Below are 25,935 nucleotides of genomic sequence, written 5' to 3'. Positions count from 1 at the left end.
AAAAATAGCTTGCAAAACCGGTTCCTGGCCAACTTTTTTGAGTGAACCTAATATAATCACCGTACGCAAGGTTGCCAGATGTGGATAATTTCACTCAGAGCGAACCGGCTGCTAAATAAATTGAATCCCACCACTGTACCATACTGTATGCACGGTTTGCTCAAACTTTAATATCATAAAATTTATGAGAGGTGTGGTTTTGTCTATTAAATAGTTTTGCGCAAATCAACAAAACCACATCGTACTCCAGCTCAAATAAAACAAAACACTTAACATTAACGTAAATGACAAGAAGATGGTATCAACATCATCGGTATCGCAAGCTATGGCGAGTGGTCACCCTTGGAGGTTTGTGGAAAGATGGTGGTTTTAAATTTTATCCTTGGACTGACAAAGCCTCGATAGGGCATTCCTGGTAGTTTCGCATACTTGCAGAGGCTCTTGTCTTGACGCAGGGCCAGTTACCGAGATTGACAGAATAAAGTTTCTGATTGTTGTAGTGTTGTTGCCGGGAAATTATGCCATCCGTTAGGTGCCGCTGAATGGAGAGCAGTCCTTAGTATGCGTTGCTCAAGCGCACACTCCGAGAGTCGAACCAGCGCCGCTTGATCTTCAAGATTCTTCGTTCACGAAGTCACGCGCTAACCAACTGTTCTCAAGGAATCGGAAGACAGATTGATTTTAGGAAAAAGTACTAAACTTTAAACACAAAAATTTTTTTTTTTTTTTTTTTTCTTGAGAATTTTCACCTATTGAGTGGTGTCAAGTCGCCGAGCAGGAGATTGATTAGAGTGTTCAATTGAGTGATCTGTTTCTTGTTGTAATCCTTCATGGCATTTTCAAATCCTTCTTCCAACTTTTCAAAAGCGATGCCAACCTAAATGAATCATAAGTGATTAGCTGTGATACAGTTACAGCGGGTAGTGGTAAGAATAATAATACTAACACCAGTAACACTAAATAATAAAAACAAACTCTTTTTTGAACGATAGACAGAAATCGAATGATTGAATGTTATGGATATGACGTGAATACCACATCAACTTTGTTAACAAAAATGCAAATATTTACTGTAAGAGTGTGTGCTGTATTGAACCTTGCAAACTTCATCGGCTTGAATTCGAGTCAATCACAAGTTCGAGTTCACAAAGTAGTCGCAATTCTAACTTTGTGTGCAACAGAAGACAAAGTTTTTTCAAATCAGTGTAGGAAGCTTTGAAGTTTCTGGATCGGTAGCCGTTCGGGTAATTATATTTTTCGAGTTAGTTTGAAATCGGAAAAAAATCGAGTTCTTTTAACTCGAATTAGTGTTTGATATTGCCGGGATGTAAATGACGATTTCCACAACAATTTGGTGACACGATCACTAACCTCTGTGGACCACCATATTTGGGAGCCTGTTAGAGCGACCTGGGCCGGGTAGTCGAACAACCATTGATCACGTGACTTCTCCTCATAGGCGACGACGGCATCTTGGATTTGATGACGTACAGTGCTACGTTGCGTGTCCAGCAGAGCGTTAAGCCAAGCCTCAACCTGTGGAAAAATTTAAGAACTTGAAAGTAAGCCATGCAAGAAAACAAAGCCGTAACTTGTAATGTTTAAATGGGTTTATTTTCGTGTTTTGTAATTTGGTACGCTGTTATTCCCGAAAGAAACATTTCTAAATTAGTGGAAAAGGGAACTACAGAAATCGTATCGTGCAGCCTATATTCAAACATGTAGTCTGCTCATATCAAAAAAAAATTATAAGCGCTGACCAAGAACTAAGAAAATATATTGGATGTTTGTATAAAACAACTGGATGAAAGAAAATTGCAGTCACTTTCCTGGAATCCTGTGGGCATCGAAAGGGTTGTAGTATAGGTCTGCAAACTTATCCTTAAGATGCTGTAGGCACATTTCCATAAGGTTCGTCATGTAAACAAGCTACAGGTAACATTGAATTTGTGAAGCAAAAACTGTAAGCAGACAACTTTTGAACACGCTGAACAGAATTTTTAAGCCGTTGCTTATTCCAGCTGAGGCATGAAAATCTCAGTCTTGCCATCGATCTTATAGTACCAACCTGTCCGATCAGTTCACAAGGCTTGCCAAAATCAACATATTCTCCTTCTTTGCTGAACATGCCGACGGCCACTTTGGTGGGTTCATTATCTTTGTCAAGTTCAAACTTGAGATCATTGATGTTGTCAAAAAGTTTGCGCAAATGTCGGGTGACCTGTTCATTGGAAGAAGTCAATCATCATAATTAGTGCTAGAACAACGCCCTACCAAGGTCACGTGCAGTAGTAGGCTACGCTCTTTTTATCAATCAAAACACTGTCATTCATTAGTCATATCCCGAGTGGAGGTAAAAAGAAAATACTACTAAGAAGTTGGATGCCCTTCGTGTTTGCACAAACATGAAATTAGTTGTTCGCAATAGCGCTATGCACAATATGATTGACAGCAACAGAAAAAGTGCTTGCTACTCAATTCTGGAAACAATTTTCCTTTACATTAAGATAACAAAACCGCGCCAAGCAGCACAACGCTGAAAACTAAAAAAATTGCTCTCGTGGAATAGATTCTTCAGTTGTACACATTAACATCATTTAATTTGAAACATACGGTGACAAATTTGCTTTAAAAATATACCTGAGTAGGCTGTGTTCCTTTGGACAATATGTCGAGCAAATCTGCCGATGAGACAAAGTAAAACCTGGGAAACATGAGTCGTTTCTTGTCCAAGTATTCCGCCAAAGACTTCTCGCAAACTGACAATCTATCAAGTTAGAAAACGGCTTGAAATTGAGCCTCTGATTCATAGTACACACGTGTAGTTTCACACGTTAACCAAACCCGGCAACTCATAAAAGATGCAATTGTTACTACTGTATTGCTATTCAAAATAGCAAAAGCAACTCAACCTAGACAGCATATCAGACGATTTTTACATTGATTCAACGTCTGTAGACGTAAAAAAAGACTGACTTGCTGTCTGACAATTGTAATGGATCTGGTTGAGCCGCTGGAACATCACGTCACACAGTGCTCAATAGTTGTTTTGGACATAGCTCACTTGAATAGTTTAATTAAAAATATAATGCAAATGCTGCATATCAAAACATTCTGCCAACCTTTCCAGCAAATCTTCCATCTTTTCATGCAGATGGGGTCTGTTCGTGGATTCGATGACATTCTTCACTCGCTCCGACTCCGCCATCAGCTCCTTCAGATCCTGATCAATGCTTTCAAACTTCTTCGTGTCTTCCGGAAGTTGAGACCGGATGTCCTGATCACAACCGAAAAATGTTTCCAAAACAAGTGAAAAAATATTTTTTAAATCACACAAGTGCTGCTCAATGATTTTTAATGAATAGAGGTAAAGACTCCGATGATGCACTTAAAGCAAGAAATGCAGTGGCACGAAGAAAGTATCCTAGCAACACCAGATTGACATCTATTAGAGTGGTTACCTCTCATTGAAAGACGGTGTAAAAATCAGTTTTCCAAAAAACAGGTAACGATCAAAGACTTGTAAATGCTGATAAAAGAAACACACAATCAGCACGAAGCCCTGTGCGTTGTCTGAAACAGCGAGAAAACGCGGAATGATGACCAAGTTGTCAATATCAAATAAGTTTATTTTCCGTCCGCACTTAAATGCTGCGTTATTACCAAGTTATAATCTTTATCCACTTTGGAACCGATGAAAACCACTCACTTTGGAACCGATGAAGATGCTTTCCAAGTGCGACCACGTGCGTTGAACTTCAAGCCACGCTTGAATGACTGTGTCAGCTGTGATCAACTTCCGCTGCCATGACGTCACTTCCTCTTTGAAGTACTCAACAAACTTGGACATGAGCATGTTTTGCAGTTGAACCTGGAGACAAAAATCGTAAGTTGTCGATCAGAAAGTCAAGCAAACATAACAACCATCAAGTTCCGTTCATATATGAAAACGCTTCAAGATTATTTTTCATCAATTAACATATCCGCAATAAAAACGAAAGCCAACATACGGGGACAAGTGATAAAACCTTGCTTTGGTTGGTAAAATTTATGTTTGCACTTGGCAAGGTTGTAGGCTTTGAATTTGTACAATATTGTAAAGCAAATTGTAATTCTCATAAGGTTCGGCTAAATGTCCTCATAATTTAAATTTGTTGGTTAAAAACATGGTACATTGGTACATGTTACAAGGTCACAAAACCTAAGGCTTTTAGGTACCAAAATTTCTTTGTTTGTGAAATTATCTTCAACCTCAAGGGCTATTGACTAAGTAAGTTACCAAGATTAATTTTCACGTGAAATTATCCTCTTTCAATGAGTGGCAATGTGATATTGACAATTAACAAAACAAACTTGGTTGTCTTCCAGTGTTTCGATAAGTTCTTCATCCGAAACGAGCAGAGCTGTCCCAGTGGAAAGATGACGTTCGTAATGAAACTCCACGGTTGACCACGTCGTCTGCATCTCTTGAAGAACTTTCTCTATTCCCATCTCCTTCTTGGCCTTGTCAACGATGCTTTTTACCTTGGTTGAAAAAGAAATAATTATTATTATGACAAACGATTGTGCTATTACTTAAAGATAAAGCGAACTTGTAGTGAATATGGCTATTCCTCGAGAATGATGATTTTCACATTGATTGGAGTGTCTTGAGAAGATGTTTAGTGTCTTTAGTTTTTTCAAGCGGACACGCAAATGATTATACCAATTGAAATTCATCTAAATCTTTTTGAATGGCAACACAAGGAATTTTCATTAAAGGTAGCAATAGCTTACACCCACGTCCTTAACCTACCTCATCTTCCACGCGATGGAGCTGAAGAGCAAACAAGTCCGCCAGCGTTGTGTCGTCGCCCATCTCAAACCTGACGCCCGTTTGTGACATCAGCTGTTGCCAATGACGGTCACGGATGGCTGGGCTTTGGAGTTCAACGACAGCATGTAATGACGTAATCATGTTCTTGACCATTGAATCGAGACCAGCGTAGGCGTCCCATGCACGCGTTTCTAAAAATGCACAATATCAATTACACAACAATGCAAGATCATTTGAAATATGGTAGGCACAAGTACGCTATTACAGAAAATACAGTCTACTTTTTTCTAGACTTGCAATGCTTGGCTTGTATTGGTATTGTTCTGATGAACGCTTTTTCCGCTGCGCCATTTCACCGCTGCTTATCGAGCATAACATCCTATATATTTGGCTGGTTTCCACAGGACTATTTTTTATTTACACCCACGGGTCGTTGATCCTTAAAATCACTAACAAATACTGATTATTAGGGGATTGGTGGCCCACTGGATCCCAGCCAGCAAATCAGTCTTTTTTTACATTTAACAAATCAAAAATTTGTTTGTCCCGTTAGCTCAGTGGTTACGCGCTCGACTCAAGATCATGCGGCGCTGGTTCGGCTCTCGGGGTGTGCAAGCAACGCATTTCAGGACTGCTCTCCATTCAGCGGCACCTAGTGAATGAAATAATTCCTCGGCAATAACCTTTCAACAACAATCGGAAACTTCACTCTGCCAATCTCGGTAACCGGCCCTGCGGCAAGAGCCTCTACATGTAAAAGAAATTACCAGGAATAACCAATCAAGGCTTTGTCAGTCCGAGGATAAAGATTCAAAACCAAACCAAACAAACCAGTCCTTTTGTAAAAAAAAAGACTGATTTGCTAACTGGACTGTTATGTGAAAACATTCACCTTTGTCCAGGAGCCTGATCTCTTTGAGGAACCTCCTCAGCTCAAGATCCATTTCATCTACATTGATCTGCCTCCAGCTGGTGAGAGTCCAGTCATCCAGGCTGGTGCGCACGAGAATGATGGTATCCCATAACGTCTAGAGGAAAAGATACGTTTCATATCGCTTAAGGTAAGGCTATTTGTAGAACAAATCCTAGATACTGCTTTGAGATAAGTTAAAAGCGTGCGGATAAATTCTGTACAAGACCTACGTAAAAATGAGAATTTTGTGGAGAATCAAAAATCATCTTACCTTCAAGTGCTTCAATTCTCTTCTGCAAGCTCTAAGCTGCTTGAAGTCAGGAATGGGGACCTCGAATAAAGCTGCTGACGCCTGCAAACATTGCAATTTCTCAACATTACTTCAAGACTTAAAAGATACAAGATTGTATTCACCGTGACATGTGATTAAGTTTTTGTGGCTTATCGGTCCAATGAACGCTCAATTAGAATGAAAAGAGCAAATTAAAAATTAAATTAAATTCGCACTTGCAAAGCTTTCATTTCTTCTTCCATTTCTCCCGTGTCCTTTTCCAGACGATCAAGAGTGACGTAAGGCTGTTCTGACTTGTAGAGGAATGGGCCTCGTCTGAGAATATCATACATCTTTCATCATTATACGTAAAATAAATTGCGGACCATTTATCAACATGTGCTCAAGAAAAATCAGTTGTAAAATCGGCTTTGCCAGGTAGTAAAATAAGTCCTTTGTGGCATTGACTCAAAATCAGCCGACGTTAAATCAATGTAAAAAGAACGAGGTTTGCAAGCTGAGCACCATCAGAGTAGAACTTTGTAACATACGGTACAGCTTGAAACTTAACGTATTGACAGTGAGTTGGAAGATACAATTTAGTGTGATACCGTACATGATATTGCCCAGTTAACAAGCACAATCCCATACAACAAAATTCGTCAATTCTGTATTTATTCAACGTCTGCACCGTTGAATCAACATAAAAATAACGGATTTTTCTGCCTATGATAAAACATGTCGTAGGATGGCTTGTCTCCACAAATAGGGAGTGGCAGCATCCGTGATCTGTGGGTGTAGCAAGGAGGAACAAACTCCAGGCCACACCATCTGGAAATCGTGTGCATGGTCTGTGCGAACTGGATGGCCAAATGATACAATGGCTGCTCGACACCTGCCCAAACATCTAGCCCAAGTCACCGCCACTGTTCAAGGGTGGTAAAAGGCAAAACCTGTCCACCTTAAGACTGACGAAAAACTTTCACACGACGTTAGAAAAGGTTTGCACGTCTCACAGCACATTCATGGACGGCTACCACCAAATTCCCAAGCAAGCATATCAGCCATATGTAAAAAGAAACTGAGATTCTGACCGAATCGACTGCGTAGGAACACATCTTACCGTCTGAATTGTTCCCGGAATTCGTGCTGCTTGACGTCGAAGGCGGAACATCTCTTTCTTATGACAGACACCTCGTTGGCTTGAAGGGGACTTACATTCAAACGAACAGCACTTGCCTGAAACGAGGTGAATTCGTCATTGTTACCAGTGCAGACTGCACAATGTATGCAAGCAACAGTGAGTAGTCTTCTGCTTTATGTACAAGGGGAAGTAGGGAGTAAGTAGTGAGCAGTATAATACCAGGGTTAAATGCATCAACAAGATATTATTTGTTATTATAATATTTTTGAAAGTTACTACATCCTAAATGTGGCCATAATCTTAGTTGTGCATAGTCTCCTTTTTTCGCCGCGTTAACGACTCATGACATTAAAACGATGTAAAAATAGAGCATTTTGGTAGCTGAGTTGTGACTATCGTATTACAACCTCTCGATCAAGGGCTTCTTTTCAATATCTTCAAGTAAAACTTATTGACTTTAGAACTTACTTAAACTAGTGTTAGAAATACATACTTAAACTAGTGCTGGAAACGACAATTATCCTGATAAACATCCAAACGTTTCAGTATTCTACTCAAACGTACTTGTTTTTTTAGGGTCTCCCACTGTTCTGGGAGTTCTTCCAGCTGCTTGTAACTTTCTTCTTGGAGTTCTTGATCGTACATATGAAGCAATTCAATTGTTTCTTTCAATGGTTCAAACATGGTGTCGGTTGTCTGAAAAATAGTTAATTCTAAAGTAAAGCAGTAAAAGCTTGTTATGTTTGAAGCACTGCAATATAAGATCATTACAGCACGTGAAAAAAAATTAATACTTGTGAACTTAATAAATTGTCAAGAACATAGATTATGGACTTATTCAGTATAAAAGTTAACACAATACTTCAGCCAAGATTTGCTTACAAAACCAGAGCAATTTGTTGTAATTTAAAAAATACAAGCCAGTATAAGAATGAGCTTACAGCTTGGCGGTCTCTCACTGCTCCGATGTGGGCCATGACGTGAACCAGGGCATCGTAGTTTCCTTCCGTTACTTTCTCCTGGAATCCAATCTCTGTATCTTCAATGAATTCTTTTAATTCTTGTAAACTACAAATAAAATAAAAATATTGATAATGTCAGTGGATAAAAAAGCGATATTATCGTACCCAATATACCAAGCCTATGTTGCCAGTAGGGATCGTGCACTTTCTCTTGCTGTCTCTTAACAACCACTGTAAATGGGCCCACTTATTGCCTTTTGAGTGGAAATGAGTATTGTTTTAAAAGGAAGCTTCACTGGTTTTCAAACCGGGATCACAGGGTTGAAAGGTAATTCATCAGCTAATTCAACAAGTCAAAAAATCTAGCGACCTTCCTAGTAAAAGATGACAGCAACCTTTCCACTCTCGGGTTGTGCGCTTGAGCAACTCATTCCAAGGACTGCTATCCATTCAGCGGCACCTAATGGATGGAATAATTCCCTGGCAACAACATTTCAACAATCGGAAACTTCACTTTGTCAATCTCGGTAACCGGCCCTGCGTCAAAAGCTCCTACAAGTATGCAAAACTACCAGGAATAACCTATCAAAGCTTTGTCAGTCCGAAGATAAAAATTCAAAACCAAACCAATCAAACAATTCAGTGCTTAAGACTAAGAGTCGAGTCACCAACCCACCACCAGCGAGTTAGGATAGCGTGAACAGAATGATTGTTTAACTGGCGCTCGTTAAGAATTGTATTCGGTCGCTATATCAATGACTTGCTGTGACCTCCGCTTCAGACCTTTACTAATGTCACACTTGTTGATTGACTGGTAAATATTTAAGAGCATTTATTCACTCTTAACTATCTAGCTAGAGAAATTGGTCTTTTTTTTATAAATTCAACGTCTTCCAACAATAAATCCATATAAAAGCAACTCAATGGTGTTAGCTTTATAACACTGTCATTAACTTTGTAGGCAATTAAACAAAATATAACAAACGCTACAAGTTATCCAGCAAATCGGTCCTTTCTGACATTGATTCAAGGTCTGCAGCAGTTGTTCAATAAATGTAAAATGAGAGTGATTTAAGGGCTGAAAGAAAAAGACTCAAAGGCTCGCTACCCAGACAGTCTGCAGACGTTAAATCAACGTTAAAAAACAAATGATTTACTATCTGGATACATTGTTTCGAACATTGGAATCATCTTTTGTAAGAACTCTCTACCTTTCCACAACATGGGTGAGCAGATACTGCTTGAACATGAAGCTCCATCGCTTGATGATGTTGAGGAGGGATTGTTGGAACGGGCGGATGTCCACACGAAACCAAGAGGAGAATATCTGAAAGTACATCATTTAATATCTTTAATGATATGTTGGAGATATTTATCTCTTCTTAGTTCATCCTTTGTTAAACAAAATGCGTTACCACAACCAAAGTGGCTAACTAAACATTACACAATCTTTCATGCAATCCTTCCTATGTTTTCCAGTCCATTGTATCTTGTTTCTATCTTTGTAGTTGAAGATTATTTTAGCATGATGGGTTGTGTGCTTGAGCAACGCGTCTTAAAGATAGCTTCCCATTCAGAAGAATCCATTGGGTGCAACAACTTGACGACAACAACACTTCAATAACAAGTAGAAATTTCACTCTGTCGATCTCAGTGACTGAGCCTGCTTCAGTGGTTCAATATCTCCATAAGTACGCGAAGCTGCCGGCATTAAGCTTCTAAAGAAGCAATCCCGGCACGAGGATAACGATTCCAACAATCAATTAACTCGGTCATTTTGTTCCTGGAACAATTTTAATTACCTTAAATTCTGGAAGCTCTGATACTTCCTGGTAAAGCATTTCATACGAATCGATTTGTCGCCGGAACTGTTCCAGGGTAGGGGGAGACTCAGGCACCCCCGATTCAGCATGAGCCTCTATCTCTTCCGTCGTGAGCACGTGGTCGTAAAGAAGAAATTGTCTCATAAATTCTTTTCGGTCATCAACCCATAGATAGGCGTACCTACGTTGAAGTAACATTATGGAAAATGAACAGTTATGCTGGATCTTGATGATATGTTGGATGTTGATGTATATGCTGGATGTTGATGGTGTAATGATATACAGTTGTGGTGGATTGTAAATACCTCGGTGGAACAACCAAAAAGAACTAAAGAGCGTCTATCTTGGTTGGACACTTAAAGACAAAAAGTAGCCGCGAAGATTGGTTTCTTGCTTCTTGTAGTGTATGAGGTGGTATGGGAATCATGTTATTTCATCCAGGCGCTGCATCCACTTAATCCAAAATCCTAAACTTGGTTACAAAAAAAAGAGATTTCATTCGTAAATTTACTATTAAATCCAAAAAAAGTTTTGTCGGAACTAAAGCAAAAGAAAGAGCAAAGAGGAGAAAAAAAATAAGCAGCCGGGCTCACTTGTCAAAGGAAGCTCTGTATTCCAAAGCAGCGTCGATCACGCCTTGTGTGCGGTCCATAAGCTCTGTCCTCATGTTGGTCAAACGCAGCATTCTATTCATGTCTTGTATGTAATGTGGCTGGTTGAAATGGGTTGCCACTCTGTCCATTAGGGTGCTCATCTGAAAGCAACGTTAGTTTCAATTGAATGCAGAATATTAAATGAAAGCCGTACACGTGGTAACGTGTGTAAAGTGAGTAACTACATGTTAACTGACATTGCTTTTACTCGTGCTATTACAAAGCTTCATGAAAACAATCTTTTTAGATCAGCTAACCCAGACAGAGAATCTGTCACTTTTACATCGATCCAACGTCTGCAGACGTTAAATCAACGTAAAAATGCCGAATTTTGTTGTCTGAGAAGTTTGTATGATGGTATACAGTACAGACAATTATAGCCTACTCTGAGAACTGGACCAACTTCAATACACCAGCATACAGTAGATTGAGGTATTCAAAAATTAAATCTTACCCCATAAATATCAACCACGATCGATTCCACGAGATCATAGAATCCATCTTTCATTTCGTAGTCCAGAGGAGGGTCAAAGATGAGATCAGGAGCTGTGAGGAGTAGGTGGCATTCCAACAGAGGCAAAGGATTCTGCATGTTCTCTACGCCTACCAAGAAACATGACGTCATGTTGCATATTATAATCAGTCATTATGTTGTTGTTATATTTATTCTACATTATACATGTATAATTGTATATGTAATATGTATATATAGCGTACCTAACTAACAGCTCGACAAAATGGTAGGCTATACAAAAACACACGATCGACTGGATTGACAAGAAAAGGAGAAGGCCTTCGCTCAGCAGTGGGTCACCACAGGCTAAAAATGATGATGATGATATATACTATATTACTAATATACTAAATACTATGTATACATTATACCCAAGGTTGGAAAGCAAGATGCAGTGCTTCCACAAAGTGCACCATAACAAAACAGGTAATTCTTTCTTTAAGTTTCCAACCCCTTCGAAACGGTTTGGTGTACCTAAAATCAGCCCAGACCCGAGTCCAAAAGTACCCTCTGAGCCCCTTATTAGCCCTAAACCCTTATTAACAACATTGACCATTGGTATGAATAGTAGTTTACGTCGATACCGGTATTCATTATAAGATAGCGCAGAGAGCATTGGATGGCGTTGAACGTCCCTTCGATGACTGCCTCGTCGACGTAGTTGAGGTAAGCTTTCCATTCGTCTGTGTTGGTGCTGGCTCGGAAGAGCTCCACATTTTCCTGAGGAAATAAGCAATAAAACAGTTTTTGATTGACACCAAATCTATACCTAATATTGTATAACCTTTAATACCACTGTGTGGTACAACTGCATGTTGACAGGTGAAATTTCCATCTCCAGCTCATTCATATCAAATAAATCAAAGATTACATTACAAAGTACGCTATTTTTTTGAAAGTTTGTCAAAAAATAATTAACACAAAAATTTGCACTTCTAACCACAACTCATCGTTAAAATACTGTAGGATCGTATCAAGAAAATTATCACTTTTCAGGATACAACAGCCTATCAACTGAAAAAACCTTAATCAGGGCATGAATCCGTTCTCCAGCTCTGTGGATGGAAGAGTATCGCTTTCCTAACTTTTCTTCGCGATCTTCCAGATTCAAGAGGATATCTTTCTTGTCTTCTCTTCTCGTGTACAGAGGAATGTCACTCCACTGGGACAAATACATTCAAACAAATTTGATGTATGTTTGTTTATGTTGATGTTGGTGTTAAGCGTTTGACACAATGGCACTCTAAAATTGCTTACTCAAATACTCAACCAACACACTTCACTTTTCAGATAGAACTTCGCTCTATGCATGCATTGTAGTTTCAACGTAGCTAAACGTTGAAACAATGTAATAAGATGATAACACTATCAAAAGCATTCGAACCTCATCCATGATCGAGTGCATGTTCATAACATTGTCTTTAGCCTTCCGCACTCTTGATTCGAGATCTTGGACGCTACTCCGACAGCGTTGAATGTAATCCCAAGTTTCTGTAAGAAGAACCATTCGAAAAATGGTCAACGTACAAAATTGTACTAAAAAATTAAATTGAAAATTTTTCTAAACTAAAATAACGACAAGTCCTGAAACTAAATAACTTTTCAAGGCACCAGAAAACCTGATGGAAAGTTGGTGCGGTTTTTGTCACAAGCAAACGTTGGCAAGTTCAAAAGAAAAGTTATAGAGAAACAAAATAGAGGTGGTTAACAAACTTCATAAAAACAGAAGAACAGAAAAATGAATGGAAAAGAAGCGACAATTGAAAATTGGGAAGAGAAAATAAATGGAATCCAAAAAAACGATGCAAAAGAGGACAAAGAATACAGAAGAAGGATGATTTGACCAGTCTGCAGTGAAGAAACACAATCCACATTCCATCACATAAATTTGGAACATAAATAAAAAAATTAAACCCCATGTAGAATTCAGACCATTTAGAAGGAACCCTTAGTTATGTGAGATAGAAAGCTTCATGTTTTCAACCCTTCCAGGCATTCAAGACAACAACAACCTAAGCTTTGACTTTGTAGGCTCACCATCTCCGTTCCAGGTTCGTGTCCCGTTCTGAGCATCCCTTAACTGCACATCTATTTCTCTCAGATCCATAGCAACCAGAGGCTTCTCGACTTCAAGGACAGTTTCGCGAACCTAGAAGAAAACACTCGATATTTCAATATCTATATCAATGGACAACGTGCCGTTCAAGCGTCTCAACAGATTATCAAAGCGCCTTCAACGCCATAAGTCGTTTGTCTCGGCTTTAAAGTTGTCTACCGGCTTCTAAAATTTGACACTGACACTACATTTTTGTACAAATTGTTGTTACTGGACAACATTGTTTCTAACTTAATCAAACTATTGCGACAAAAAACTATCAAAATTTTATAAATTTTAATTTCATCTCGTGGTTTATCTCTCACTTTATTATAGAGCGCGGATGTAATCTCGAGGTTAGCGTGGAACTTCCAGAGTGTTTCATTCTTCTCATAAATGGCAGCGGCGTTAGGAGGAATGGAGCCAATCCCAAGAGCACTGAGGTACTTCACTTCTCTTAGCACAGAAGCAAGCTGAAAGATTTCCATGCGCACGATTAAATAATCGCTTTAGAGAACAAGACATACAGTAGCTAGACAAAAAATGTTTATTTAAAAGTAATCTGACAAGCTGCGTCGTCAGACGTAAAACCGATGCAAAAGGAACATTGTTCATACACAAGACATTTAGATTTAAAAGATGAAGAGCATTGAGCATGTTTGACATCTTAATATAACAGAAATGCATTGACTCCACATTTTTAATCACTAATTTAACAAACCTTCTAATAGCTTTTATCGTGAAAATCTGATATAGCTTACTTTTGCTCAAACAGTAACTATGCATATATTCCGCTGTTTTTACAATTCATCACACTAATGGCACTATCAGTAGATAGTGATGAATGTCGTTAAAAACAGGCTACTGAGGAAGCTACCGTTGCGGTGATGCAATTATGGAACTCACTCAACATGGCTGATATTATTTACAGCTACAAATAAACATGTCTTAAAAAGTTAAATGAAAGAAAAAAGTGTTCTGAGTTTTGTTTTTTGTTTGTTTTATTATCTTTATCCTGCATTGCGGGAAAGCGGACTTGAGCGCTATGCATCGGTCATCCGACGTACACCTGACCCACGCTGCAGCCGACGGCAATGTCTGTTTCGGGTTGTCTACTCTACTTATGACTTAAATTTGGTACTACCCATTACTCGAAATCGATCACTGGGTAGAGGCAATTATCGTAAAGTTTCTTGCCCAGAGAAACAACAGCAAGTGCGGGTGGCTGGAGTCGAACATGCAGGCTATCGACTGCGAGCCCAAAGCGCTAACCACTCAGCCACTGCTGCTGCTTTTCCTAAGAACTGTTTTGTTTCTCGGTATTTGGCGGAAACAAGAAAAGCAAATTACTTTGCAATCACTAGAACTTCACCTGAGGACTGAAATTAACTGTCACGTGATCAGTGTCGGGATCTCTCTTTATCAATGGCTGGTCGAGATTGAAGTTTGCAATCTCGTCAGCTTTGGACTTCCATTCAGAATAAGTTCCGTCCTCATAACTGCAAAGCATAGATTGACAAAATCTTGCGGAGGTTAGTATATCATTGGATTGAGTTTCGCTTTTAGCAGCATGATCGTTGCTTACTTCATAATGTAGATATTAACGACCTGTTTTAGCTTAATTCTGCAAGTTCGGAGTATTGCTACAGCGAACTCGCAGCATCAGGCTAAAACAGGTCGTTAATATTTACATTGTAAAGTTAGTATATCATGTCTATCGTAAAGAGCGTGATTAACAGAGGGCAGTGGTGCGAGCTGTGCTCCCGAATAAAATAAACTTTTCCCTTTTTTGTTTGCTTTGAGTCAAAAATATAAACAAGTTTGTATATTGCGAGAAGATTTTTCGTAGAAATTAAAAACGTATGAAAAACCTTGACTTCACAATATGTAAGTACTAGCGATCTTCCTAGTTGCATCTTGACAAGCTTACATCAAAATACCAATATTGAAAACGCTCATCAAACAAAATCTGTTGTTCACATTCTACATTGAAAATGTTTTTCAGGCACTAAATCGGATGGCTTAGAATTCCCACTGATTTCGTTGCCTTCGAGTGGTCTTCTTCTTGTATCTAGTGGCAAAAGTTGCTGGTTTGTTTGATAAAATCCATACAAAACCAAAAACATTAGAGGTAAAACCAAAACTCGTAAAACAAAGATTTCCCAACCGAACTGTTTATTGGATTAAAAACGATAACTTACGACTTAAGCAACTGTAGCATTTCTTCATATTTGCCGAAGATACGGTCAGCTTCGTCGGATTTTAAAACCCTGAAAAGTATAGCTAACATATTTACTTGTGAAAAATTGAATTGAAAGCCTATCCTTAAAATGCAAACACAACACCGTATTGTTGCTATGGAACTGCAGCGCACGTGTCAAAACAAATCTGTCATATAAAGATAGCACAATGCTGACTGCCAGCCTACAAGTTCTTTAAGATTTTTAAAGTAACTTTTACTGAATAGAAGAATCTACTTAACAGAGTCAACAGTACATAAAATTTCCGTAAAGTTAAGCGGGTAAACAAGTGACAATAATAAATATATCTCGAATGACTTAAAAAAAAGAACATTGCTTACGGATGATCAAAAAAGCGAAATTTCTCCTTCGGATTCTGTATCCTCAAGCGGAGTTGAGTGACTCTCTGCACGGTGCCGGATACTGGGGGCATGTTTTTGCTGTGTGACTGTTCCTGGTTCCTCACGTATTGATCAAAGAGAATCTGTATCACAGTAAAATTACATTCCATCTCCCAGAAGGAATAGGAGAACAGTGGTACGTTACCAAGACGAAAATGTTATCAATTCACCATTTTAAGACGTTTAGCTTTGATTAACATTGAGAATACCCTAGCTGTTACTACCGTTGCTGCAGGGATTTAAAAAAAATTTACTTCACAATAAAACTAAGCTCAAGTTTCATGTCTTTGCAGTGCCTGCTGTCAGCACCTCTTAGATACAAACCAGAAAACGAAAGTTGCATTGCTCATATAAGTTGTTACTATAAATTACAGGCCTAAATCACTTCAACGACGTCCGACATTGCAGTAATGTTGAAAAGGCAATTTTCTTATGTTATTTTACCTTGCTTTCATCCAAGACTCTATCAAAGGTGGTCAGCAAAGTGGAGAAAATTTGTGGAGTCTCCTTCAGTATAAGCGGCCGGTTCCGCAGCGGCCCGAGAATGGCGAGCAACTGAACAAGTTAATATTAATAAATTAGTAAGATTAGTTGACAACAACCATTGGCTAACAATCGAAACAACAATCATTGAACGGCAGGGGGATATAGAGACTGCTATTTTTTGTTAACTTATTTTTAGGAATAAGAGGTTTGAAAGATTTTGAGCATTAAGATTTTTAGAGATAAAGAAATTGTTTTCATTGGGATTTGAGAAATCCTCAAGTAGAACCTTCCAAAACCCAGATTCTTCAAAATCCCAATCTCCAAAATGTCATTGGATGACTTATCGTACGACTAACTGTTGTTCAACTAACTATGGCAGTACAGTTTCAAGCAGGTATTGCACAGAAACCAGCGAAATTACAACCCTGTACCTTGAACATGCCTTCGATGCCAGAGCAGTCGTTGAATGCCTGAATGATGATGGAAGCAATGCGGTAGTCAAGTTCTTCTACTTTGACCTGAAAGTCTTCAAAATCTCTCAAAAATTGCTGCAAACAAAATGAACCAAAATTATAACAGACTTAAAACCAAACAGCAAGTACAACAGATTAAGAGGCAGAAGCTTAATTTAAAATTCTTAATTTCCTATTATGCCAAGTAAGCTAAATGAAGACAAAGAAGATAAAATAAAAGGGGTCTACGGATTGTAAGATCCTTGCCTTCATACTCCAAATATTTTATAAATTTCAGGAAAAACTGAAAAGTTTGGGTGTTCATCAGGATTATTATCTTTTGGTCTCACGATCCACAGATGGTGAGCTTTGAAAAAGCTTCATACCTTATCAGCAACATCCAGACTGTCATAAGTGCTTTGTTGGAAGACTTTCCAGCAGGAGTTGAAATCCTGATGGAGGATCTCCACCTGGTCGCTCAAACTTCTTCCTCGCATTCCTCCAAACTCTAGCTTCTCCAACTTCTCCATTTCCATCCACGTGTCAAGCAGATTCTACAAAAATGCACAATCGGTGAATTTTCCGCACAAAAGAACACGTAAAGCCAAACCTCTGTTGTGTTCCCACCTACAAACTAGAAAGTGCATTTTTGTGCATAACGTTAGTTTCATCCGAGGTCGCAAATTGTTGGTGCAACTGTAAATAATTTTGGTTGATGTGTCCTTGCTGATTCTATTTGTCTTTCATTCCCATCCAAATGACTATTCACGCACTTTTCATATTTTACTAGACCAGTTTTGGTGTAGACCTATACGCGCTCATACAAAACAAAACGACAGCTGACTGGGCAAGAGATTAGAAAATAAAGAACCAGAATGCTGAAACTAAGTTCATATTAAGTTAACGTTTCAAACACTATGCTGATCCCACCTTCAGTGTTATCAACTAAATAATAGCCGAGGCTGGATAACCGAGTGGTGAGAGCGCTGGTTCGCCATCCCAAAGAGTGCCAGTTCGACACAAGAAAGTGTCGTGTCTTTGGCAAGACATATAAAAGACATGCCTGAAGGTGGACACGAAGATTGGCTTCCTTGCCTTCCAGTCCACTTAATGTAAATCGTCAACTACCAGGCGTAAGCTTACACGGCAAAAAAAATTGTTGATTCAGTGAGTAGTCGTTTAACTTTTAGCGTAGAACATACAAACAAGTAGTGAAGTAGGCTATTGTTTTCAAAAGTTGGTTTGATTGCGCCTTAAGGTTATGGATAAGCTCTGCATTTTCATCTAGATTGACCAAGCACTCGTTCTACTACTTCAAATATTACCAAATACTGCATCAACATTCCATAGCCTACCTTGATGTTGTTCATTCTCGAAAGAAAAGCATCCGACCTCGCAAATACCATGCTGGAGGGGAAGTCCCATTGTGCCTTGACGTCACCATTTTTTGTTGAGGAGTGGCTTTCTTCCAAGATACGCGACCGAGATCGCTCGTAGACTTTACGAAAATGTTCAAAAACTTTGATGACGTCGATAACTCTCTCGCGGACATCCTCAACTTCTGTCTTGAATATCTCATCAGCAGCTATGAAAGATCTTGCCTAGATTGAAATAATTTAATAAACATCCAACCTTCCATGAATATTTTTGTTAGGTCTAGGTCTGTAGTAGTGCGCTTTATAAAATTGCTTTTATTTAAATAAATTTGTTTTAGATCACAAGCGGAGTCAGATACTAAGATGAAGTTGCAGACCCAATGGGTTTTATTCACAGCAAGGAGCAGAGCTCACGGGGACATGGAACAATTTCCCTGAAAAGCTCAGTGTTAAAACTGGGCTGTTCAGATTGCGCATACTTCGGGTAAAAATAAACTGGCAATAAAATGTTTCCAATGAGAGTCCTTCTACCCTCAACCCCGCAAACCAAACTTGCAAAGACCGTTACTTGAATGGATGCAGCCCATTTAACAGCTCAAGAACATATGTCTCATGCCTATTACCTTCAATCAAGTTTTATGCAAAATCACAAATGGACGTTTTGTGTTTTCTCATTAAAAAGCAGGTTGCTTGAAAAACAATCAATTTTTTTCCAAAAAAAAAAAAAATACATGAACCTCATAATTTGATGAATCAAACGTCAGAAGTCAGAATCATCTCGCACATCAAACCGAGAACTGTGTTAAGCTCACGTGATCAATCAGCATGTTGTTGACTTCTTGTAGCAAAACGATAACACGAGGGGCACTGCAGTAGTATCTGGAGTGTTTCCAAATCAACTCTACGATGCGCATGGTTGCGGAAAGGTACCGAGGCATCTCCGTGATAGCTCCTTGCTCCATGGACTCAATCAAACCACTCAGTGATTGTAAGTGAGCAGTTATATCGGACGCTTCTTCTAATGCTGTAAATGAATTCATACGAGATTATTGCCTTGCAAGGAAAAAGATAAAACAGCCGAGATAGAAGTTTGCGGCTATGCTAGCCGCAGACAAATTGGTATGCTACAGGCCACATCCCATGCAAATGACCATAGCCGTAGGAGATGGGGGGGCAGGGGGGGCGGTCGCTCCCCCGCTGAAAAAAAAACACCGCAAATTTGGGCAAAAATCTGCACTTATTTGGGCAAATCAATCTTATCGTGATGTTTCGACATTTTTCCAGTTTAGAAAGTTTACGTAATTGTTATAATTTATGAGATATATACATTAATATGTTCCAATCAATTAGGTAAAATGCATTTTCATCTATTTTGAAAATTGTTGCATGTGATACGTATTGCAATGTGGGCAGAATGATAAGCTTCAATTCAACATTTGCAAAAAGTAAAGTGTAAAAGAACATAATTGGCAAGCAAAGTTAAGCTTATTAGTACTGATATTCACCAGCATGTACATAGGCTGTATTTCTTCACAGGTGAGATTTGTAAGCTTGCTAGGTAGCCTACTAATAACCTTAAATGGTTTTTGCTTTTTACTTTATGTCTTACTAATGTAGTTATTTCTAAAATTATATTTGGGCAAAAATGTCCAGTTATTGGGAAAATCAATCTTACCATGAGTTTTCAAAATCTTTCTAGTTTAGGAATTTGTTTATAGTGTTGCATTTTGTATGAAATACATTAACATTTTTTCTTTAAATGTTAAATGTAGTGTCATCAGTTTTGGAACTTTTGTATTTGGTGTATTGCAATTTGGGCAGAATGTTAAGCTTCGATTCAGTATATACCTGCAAAATCAATATTAGACTACTATGAGTTTTCAACATCTTACCAGTTTAAAAACTTTGTATATTTGTTATAGTGTAGCCTAATATTTTGTATGAAATACATTAAGATTTTCCTATGAATGTAAACTGTGCCATCTTCAATTTTGGAAACTATTGTATATATATATTTGGTACGGTATGTTGCAATTTGTAGAGAATGTTAAGCTTCGTTTTAGTATCTGTGAATTTTCCAGTGTTTGATTTCATGTTTCTGTGAACTGAACTTGTGGGCTACACTACAGTTGAAATGTTTTCTATACGGTATACATAAAAATTATTTTTTGTATTAACTGCTGTTTGTCTTTGCCAGTCCTAGGGTTGATATGCTCAGCTATTTACCATATATGACACAGTATATTCATATTATAGTAATCAATGATCAAAATAATATATAGGCAAGTGTTAATGTTATGTTGCTTTGGCATCCAATTCATGCAGTTGATATCAGGCAATGTAGACACTAGACAGTATTGATGATGTTGTCTGTATTTTCTGGCAAGGATTGAGTTTGAAGTTATTACCTATATGAGTTAGTTTGGTTCAGTGCCTGCGATTTCAATAGTTGCTTCATCATGAACTTAGAATATCTTGGTACAGAAATGATGTTAATGAAAAAACATTGGCTATAACTTCACTGTAATATGAGATCAATATTCATACTAATAGCAACTTAGTTTTGTTCAAAGGTGCAAAATTGATGTGCATAGTATGATAAACTGTAGAATTCTTTTCAGGTTGTAAGGTTTTAAGTAGCATGGATTAAGTAATGTTACTAGTTTGATAAGTAAATAGGTTGTCATTTGAGATTTTTTCAATGCAAATTTACGAATCTTGACTCTTGATTTTTTGAACTACACTATCTTTATAATGAAAAGATTCAGCTACTTTTGGTCTGGCTTTTTATTGCAATTGAGCTAGAGATTTTGAAATGATCTGACGACTTGGATATTTAGCCACTGTTGTCCAGTTATTGTTGAATTCTCAGTTTAAATTGTTATTGAATCCAGGTAGGCCTAATATGTATATATACATATGTTTGTGCCACAAGAAAATTATTTCAATTTGATGGTTTATTTAGTTTAAAGTTAATTCAACCTTGTTTTGCTAAGTTGAACGTTTTGCTGCCTGTGTTTTTGTACACCGCCAAGTTGATGATTGTGGAGTTCTTAGACTGCACTATCTCAGAGGTTGTGAGTAATTTTATGTTTTTGAAAATTTATACGCAAAGACACAATTTGGGCAAAATTTGGAAAATTTGGGCAAATTTTGTTCGCCCCCCCAAAATGTTTTACTCTCCTACGGCTATGCAAATGACTATTTACTAACGTTCGTGTTTTGCCGCTTCTACCCTTTTCTCGACCTTTGCTATGTTGACGTGTATTGTTTTTGATATGATGGTCGGAAATAAAAAACTACTAAACTGAACTATTTAAATCCTTCAAGGTTTCTTTTTCGCCCTCCGAGTTAATGACAAGAAATAAGATGACATAATTCAACGCTTCAAAGTAAAAGGTTTAAATGCTTTGGTGTTGCCAGAAAACAAACTTTTAAAATACAAAATTTGTTATTTTAAACTAATATATTTTTTATAAAACGTACATGATGTTACGTCTTCAAACAACTGCTTCAAAGTTGACCAGTAGCTGCTGCCAGAACTTTGAAGCAATCTGGCCATCTTGCTGATCTTTGGCTGATTAAGTTGGTCGTTAATGAATCTAGATACAACATAAATTAACATTATTATGATCAGGGATGTTGTTTTCTGCTTATGAAGATGTAGCAAACCAAATGCACAGTAGATTATTGAAAGTTAAAAACAAAGTAGGCTACCTTAGGCCTAGTAGACCATAGTATAGTAGTGCGATCTATAGCGCTTGTAGATCGGTGGCAGGACGCATTGAAAGTTCATCAACCGTAATTGCAGCAAGGCGTCTGTTAAGTTTAAATGTAAATCACTTGTTTAGGACTAAAACTGTTAACATTTTATGGACACATAGATTTTTGCTCAACACAAAAGGTCCTAAATGAAAAAAATGTTAACGGCCTAAATGAACCTACAAATGAAAAACTGTACCAATACTGATTTTATGCTTCTACGAAGTAGACTAGGCTAGCCTACTACTTGTTACAAAGTTGTTAGTGATAAAAGGTAAAAAGGCTATTGGAAGAAAAAGGTCGGTAGCCCATATAGGTGAACAATCATCAATGCAAGCCTAAGCGAATGTAAAAGTTTAAACCTAAAATTTAGCCTTCAAGTCTGAATGAAACTGTCAACGTTTAATTGTTCGCCATTTTAAGCTCAATTGATGTAGTTTTCGCGCATAAGCTACTGCTAAGATTTATACGTTTGGAAATGTCGAAACCGAATAGCTGCGCATGCGAAGGTTAAAGTACACAAAAACTAACTTTAAATTTTTAGCCTTTTCCTTCCAAAAGTTCACTTCGTGATGAGGCCAGGGGTTTTCACCAGCGAGCAAAGCTGCTGAAGAGTCTTGTTTGACCACAGCTTGTATCTGATAAGCCCATTCTATCACAACGGACTCGATGGCATGAATGAGAGGCCCTTGTTTATGAACGTATCTGGCAACACAGGATGACAGAAAGCTTAAATAAAACATGAAACAGCAAAATAGTTTTGCACTATACAAAGTATAACCATGGAGCTAGTGGCTAGTTGTGTTGTGTGGACTGCTTGTGTGGACTACTGCACATAGGCCTATCCCAAGTTTACCTTGGGAGAGGTGGAGAGCATACTCAGCCATGTCTGGTGTTGAGCATGGAAAACAACCACTTCTGAGTCAGTGGCCTATGGAATGACGTTACCTTCACAATATATATACATGCAACTAATTACTGCACTTGAGGTCAAGCAAGCAAAATGCGCTTATATCAAACCTTTTTTGTAGCATCTGTTGTAAAAATGTGAGCGGTAAAATGTATTATCAGGATTAAAGAAAGAAAAAAATAAGAGTGACTGTGTCACTTGCACCATTTCGCTCGGTCAGCTCATATTAAAGTATGAAAGCTCAAATTAATATTAAAAAAGTGATATGGCAAGTTTTACTAACTTGATCATTTTGCTGTATCTTCCGTCACTTGCGCTTGAGGAAGGCCTACTTTCAGATGCAGAACTTCCTCTTCCATTCATCATTTTATATTCGTCTTCATCAGTTTCGTTCATTTCGTTCGTTTCCAGCCTTCTGCTTTCTACTGGCATTGGCAAAACTGTCTTTCCCGCCACTAGTCCTTCCGATACATCTACTCGACCAATCAGAGCGTTCACCTGCCGTGTGACGTCACCCGAAACAACTACAGGCCAGGCGTCGTGGTTTTTATCGTTTCCCAAAACATTAAAAGCAATCTGAAAAATAACAAGTATAACACTGAAAAAAGGATATTGCTTTCAGAGCAGAAGAACACCCGTGTTTTGGTTCACTGAACACGTTAAATCAATGTAAAAACGAACAAATTAGGCCAGCTGGGTTGATACAAACAAATATCACAACTTGTACAAACTGCAAGTTAGGCTAATCGTCAATTTTCATTTCAAGATATCGGTATTCCATTGAATTGAAAATGCAGGAATTGTCTTCAGGTACGTTGAGAGGATAATTTTAGCCCGGTACCAATGAGACCCTCGGGATTCAACTCGAGAAATTCCTAAATCACACTGCATCCAAAGAATACGCGGTGGTTTCTTTAAGTTCCCGAACACCTTGGAAATGTTGCAGGCCCCTAAAATCACCCTAAACTCGGGTCAAAAACACCCCTAGAACCCCCTTTGTCAAAGCTACTGATTGTCCTTCAATAAACCCTTACCTCATGAATAAACGATGAAAGATGTCCAAACGTTGTCGGGGCGATGTCGCCCGCAGTGAGGAAAAGTCGAAAGTTGTCGCGTTGTATTACCACCGGCTTTTTTCTCATCAAGTAGATTGATTTGTTTTTCACAAACTCAGTGAAGTCAAATGAAATACTGACGGCACCACCAAGCTAAAGTTAACAAGAAAGATCGTTAAAATCAATCCGATTTAGTTCCATTTGCAGCAGTAAATCTACTGTTTATTTGTAGTCAACAACCTTCTTCTTAGAATGAGGCCGGTTTTCCAAAGTTTAGGGCAAGTGGTAAAAAGCGAAGGCATTGTAGCTGCGTTTTTTGCTGCTAGTAATACATTTCATTTGGTATTTTTCACAGGGGCACTCAAAAACAGCGTGGTCAGCATTTCGCTCTGTACGTAATCTCATGATAAAGTATTCAGCCTGCACTGATTTGGTGCTTTATTTGTTTTCGTTCTTAGTCAGTTGATAATCTCGGTCAATCTTCTTCGTTTGGTTAATTTTTTTGTAAGGAGATTGAACAAATGGCTGTTCTAATGTCGTAACCAGACTTTATCCTCGATAGTTGCAGAATTACTGTAGATTTAGGTGGACGGATGGCAAAGAAGACAATCTCCGTGTCCACATTCAAGCATATACCATTAAGTATCCTGCCAAAGACACAGCCGCATGCTCTTGAGCGGTGTCGAACCGGCGCCCTTTTACCAGGGCTCTCACCACTCAGCTATACAGCTTTTAATGAATAACAACGTAGACCAACAGTTAAGCAAAAAGCAAAAGAAAAGCAACCAATTCTACTACTATGTCCGAGGCAAGACATCTTTGTGATCCTCCTGGTACGCGGTCGCTCAGTTCGAATAAGGGGCTATCAAAAAGTCACCTGACTCCACCATGTTTTTATTCTGATTCATCCCTCCTAATCCTTCCAATGGTAAAATGAGTGACATCACAAAAAAATGAAACAAATGCTACTTTGCTTGACTAGAAACTGAACGTGAGATTTAACGGTAGCAATTGTTAGACTAAAACAAGGGATATTAATACAGCAGTTCCCGCTTATTCAGCACACGGTTAATAGGCCCAACCACTTAATTAACCCAAACTTTTTCTGTCCTGAAGTAAGCCAGGACTACTGTATTAGATCTACAGTACATACCGGTGCGGTGAAAACAATGAAAGGAATTGTGGGTTGGTCGAAAAACGTTTGTAACAACTGTTTGTTTTCTTCTACGCTCATTGCCTTCCTCCATTTGTCAATTTTCACTTTTAATTTGCTTGTCAAGAAGTCCTGGATGAATTCAACTCTCGGATCATCAGAGGAAACTTCAGCGTCCGAATCCTCCTAAGAAATTTGAACTTCATTCTTATCTTGGCCTGTGCAGCACTTTCAAAGGTTTCACCTACATTTATTTACAAGAAGCACCTTGCTAAGAAAGATTAATTGGTGTGGGCGATTAGCCGATTACACAATGCATATAGCCACCCAAGATAAAGAAATCGCATCATTAAATAGGCTCTACCATCTAGATTAGAAGTCTAAAAGTTGGTTGTTCAAGAAAAACAGGTGAAAACAATTACATGCTTACGACAGATTTCTACAATAACAAAACCTACTTTAAAAGTGAAATTAGGACTACCAAAATCACGTTATGTACCTGATCATGAGGATCTTTGAAATCTTCCTGATTTACTCTTCCTCCGCTTTTGGTCATTTTGTAAGGTTTTGCAGAAAAGTACGAATATATTTACAAGCTCTTGTAGTAACCAAATGTAATCTAGGCTACTGAGCTACCATAGACATGAATACTTACGGGTAGCTGTAATAATAAATAAAATATATTTCAGGAAAATTTAGTTGCAATCGATTTAAATGGTTACTAAATGAAAAACAAATGCAAAGTGGACTCCACCTTGAAATTACTGGAAAATTCATTCTTATGACAATCTTGAATGTTTTGGACAGCTGGACACCCATTGAAGCGTATTCAAGTATGCAGCTACAAATTCTACAATGCAGCGCAACATTCAAATGGTAAAATAATTAAATAATTTAGACATTTTCAGT

The 25,935-nt window shown here is 38.2% G+C and overlaps 1 protein-coding gene across 1 annotated transcript in view; it reads right to left on the bottom strand.

Moving 5' to 3' along the window:
* LOC145779263 (dynein beta chain, ciliary-like) overlaps positions 1-25,582 on the bottom strand; it is a 78,407-nt gene extending 52,825 nt beyond the window's left edge. Inside the window, exons 1-37 of the mRNA XM_082590802.1 lie at positions 25,517-25,582; positions 25,027-25,212; positions 23,853-24,026; positions 23,107-23,394; positions 22,440-22,609; positions 21,633-21,748; positions 18,959-19,170; positions 18,126-18,371; positions 17,157-17,324; positions 16,750-16,866; positions 16,277-16,387; positions 15,773-15,915; positions 15,393-15,461; positions 14,564-14,690; positions 13,518-13,664; positions 13,134-13,245; positions 12,481-12,587; positions 12,121-12,258; positions 11,681-11,816; positions 11,037-11,179; positions 10,523-10,683; positions 9,909-10,110; positions 9,318-9,433; positions 8,086-8,212; positions 7,709-7,840; positions 7,124-7,239; positions 6,237-6,336; positions 6,001-6,081; positions 5,709-5,844; positions 4,796-5,007; positions 4,354-4,524; positions 3,710-3,871; positions 3,123-3,277; positions 2,641-2,767; positions 2,069-2,221; positions 1,372-1,536; positions 750-877 (exon numbers count right to left, since the gene is read on the bottom strand). Coding sequence (XP_082446928.1) covers positions 750-877; positions 1,372-1,536; positions 2,069-2,221; positions 2,641-2,767; positions 3,123-3,277; positions 3,710-3,871; positions 4,354-4,524; positions 4,796-5,007; positions 5,709-5,844; positions 6,001-6,081; positions 6,237-6,336; positions 7,124-7,239; positions 7,709-7,840; positions 8,086-8,212; positions 9,318-9,433; positions 9,909-10,110; positions 10,523-10,683; positions 11,037-11,179; positions 11,681-11,816; positions 12,121-12,258; positions 12,481-12,587; positions 13,134-13,245; positions 13,518-13,664; positions 14,564-14,690; positions 15,393-15,461; positions 15,773-15,915; positions 16,277-16,387; positions 16,750-16,866; positions 17,157-17,324; positions 18,126-18,371; positions 18,959-19,170; positions 21,633-21,748; positions 22,440-22,609; positions 23,107-23,394; positions 23,853-24,026; positions 25,027-25,212; positions 25,517-25,582 — 5,420 coding nt within the window. The remainder of the gene's footprint in view (positions 1-749; positions 878-1,371; positions 1,537-2,068; positions 2,222-2,640; positions 2,768-3,122; positions 3,278-3,709; positions 3,872-4,353; positions 4,525-4,795; positions 5,008-5,708; positions 5,845-6,000; positions 6,082-6,236; positions 6,337-7,123; positions 7,240-7,708; positions 7,841-8,085; positions 8,213-9,317; positions 9,434-9,908; positions 10,111-10,522; positions 10,684-11,036; positions 11,180-11,680; positions 11,817-12,120; positions 12,259-12,480; positions 12,588-13,133; positions 13,246-13,517; positions 13,665-14,563; positions 14,691-15,392; positions 15,462-15,772; positions 15,916-16,276; positions 16,388-16,749; positions 16,867-17,156; positions 17,325-18,125; positions 18,372-18,958; positions 19,171-21,632; positions 21,749-22,439; positions 22,610-23,106; positions 23,395-23,852; positions 24,027-25,026; positions 25,213-25,516) is intronic.
* Between the last annotated feature and the right edge of the window lie 353 nt (positions 25,583-25,935).

This window comes from Aplidium turbinatum, chromosome 11, assembly GCF_918807975.1.
Source record: "Aplidium turbinatum chromosome 11, kaAplTurb1.1, whole genome shotgun sequence".
In the NCBI taxonomy this organism is placed as follows: Eukaryota; Metazoa; Chordata; class Ascidiacea; order Aplousobranchia; family Polyclinidae; genus Aplidium; species Aplidium turbinatum.
This window is presented reverse-complemented; position numbering and strand designations above follow the sequence as displayed.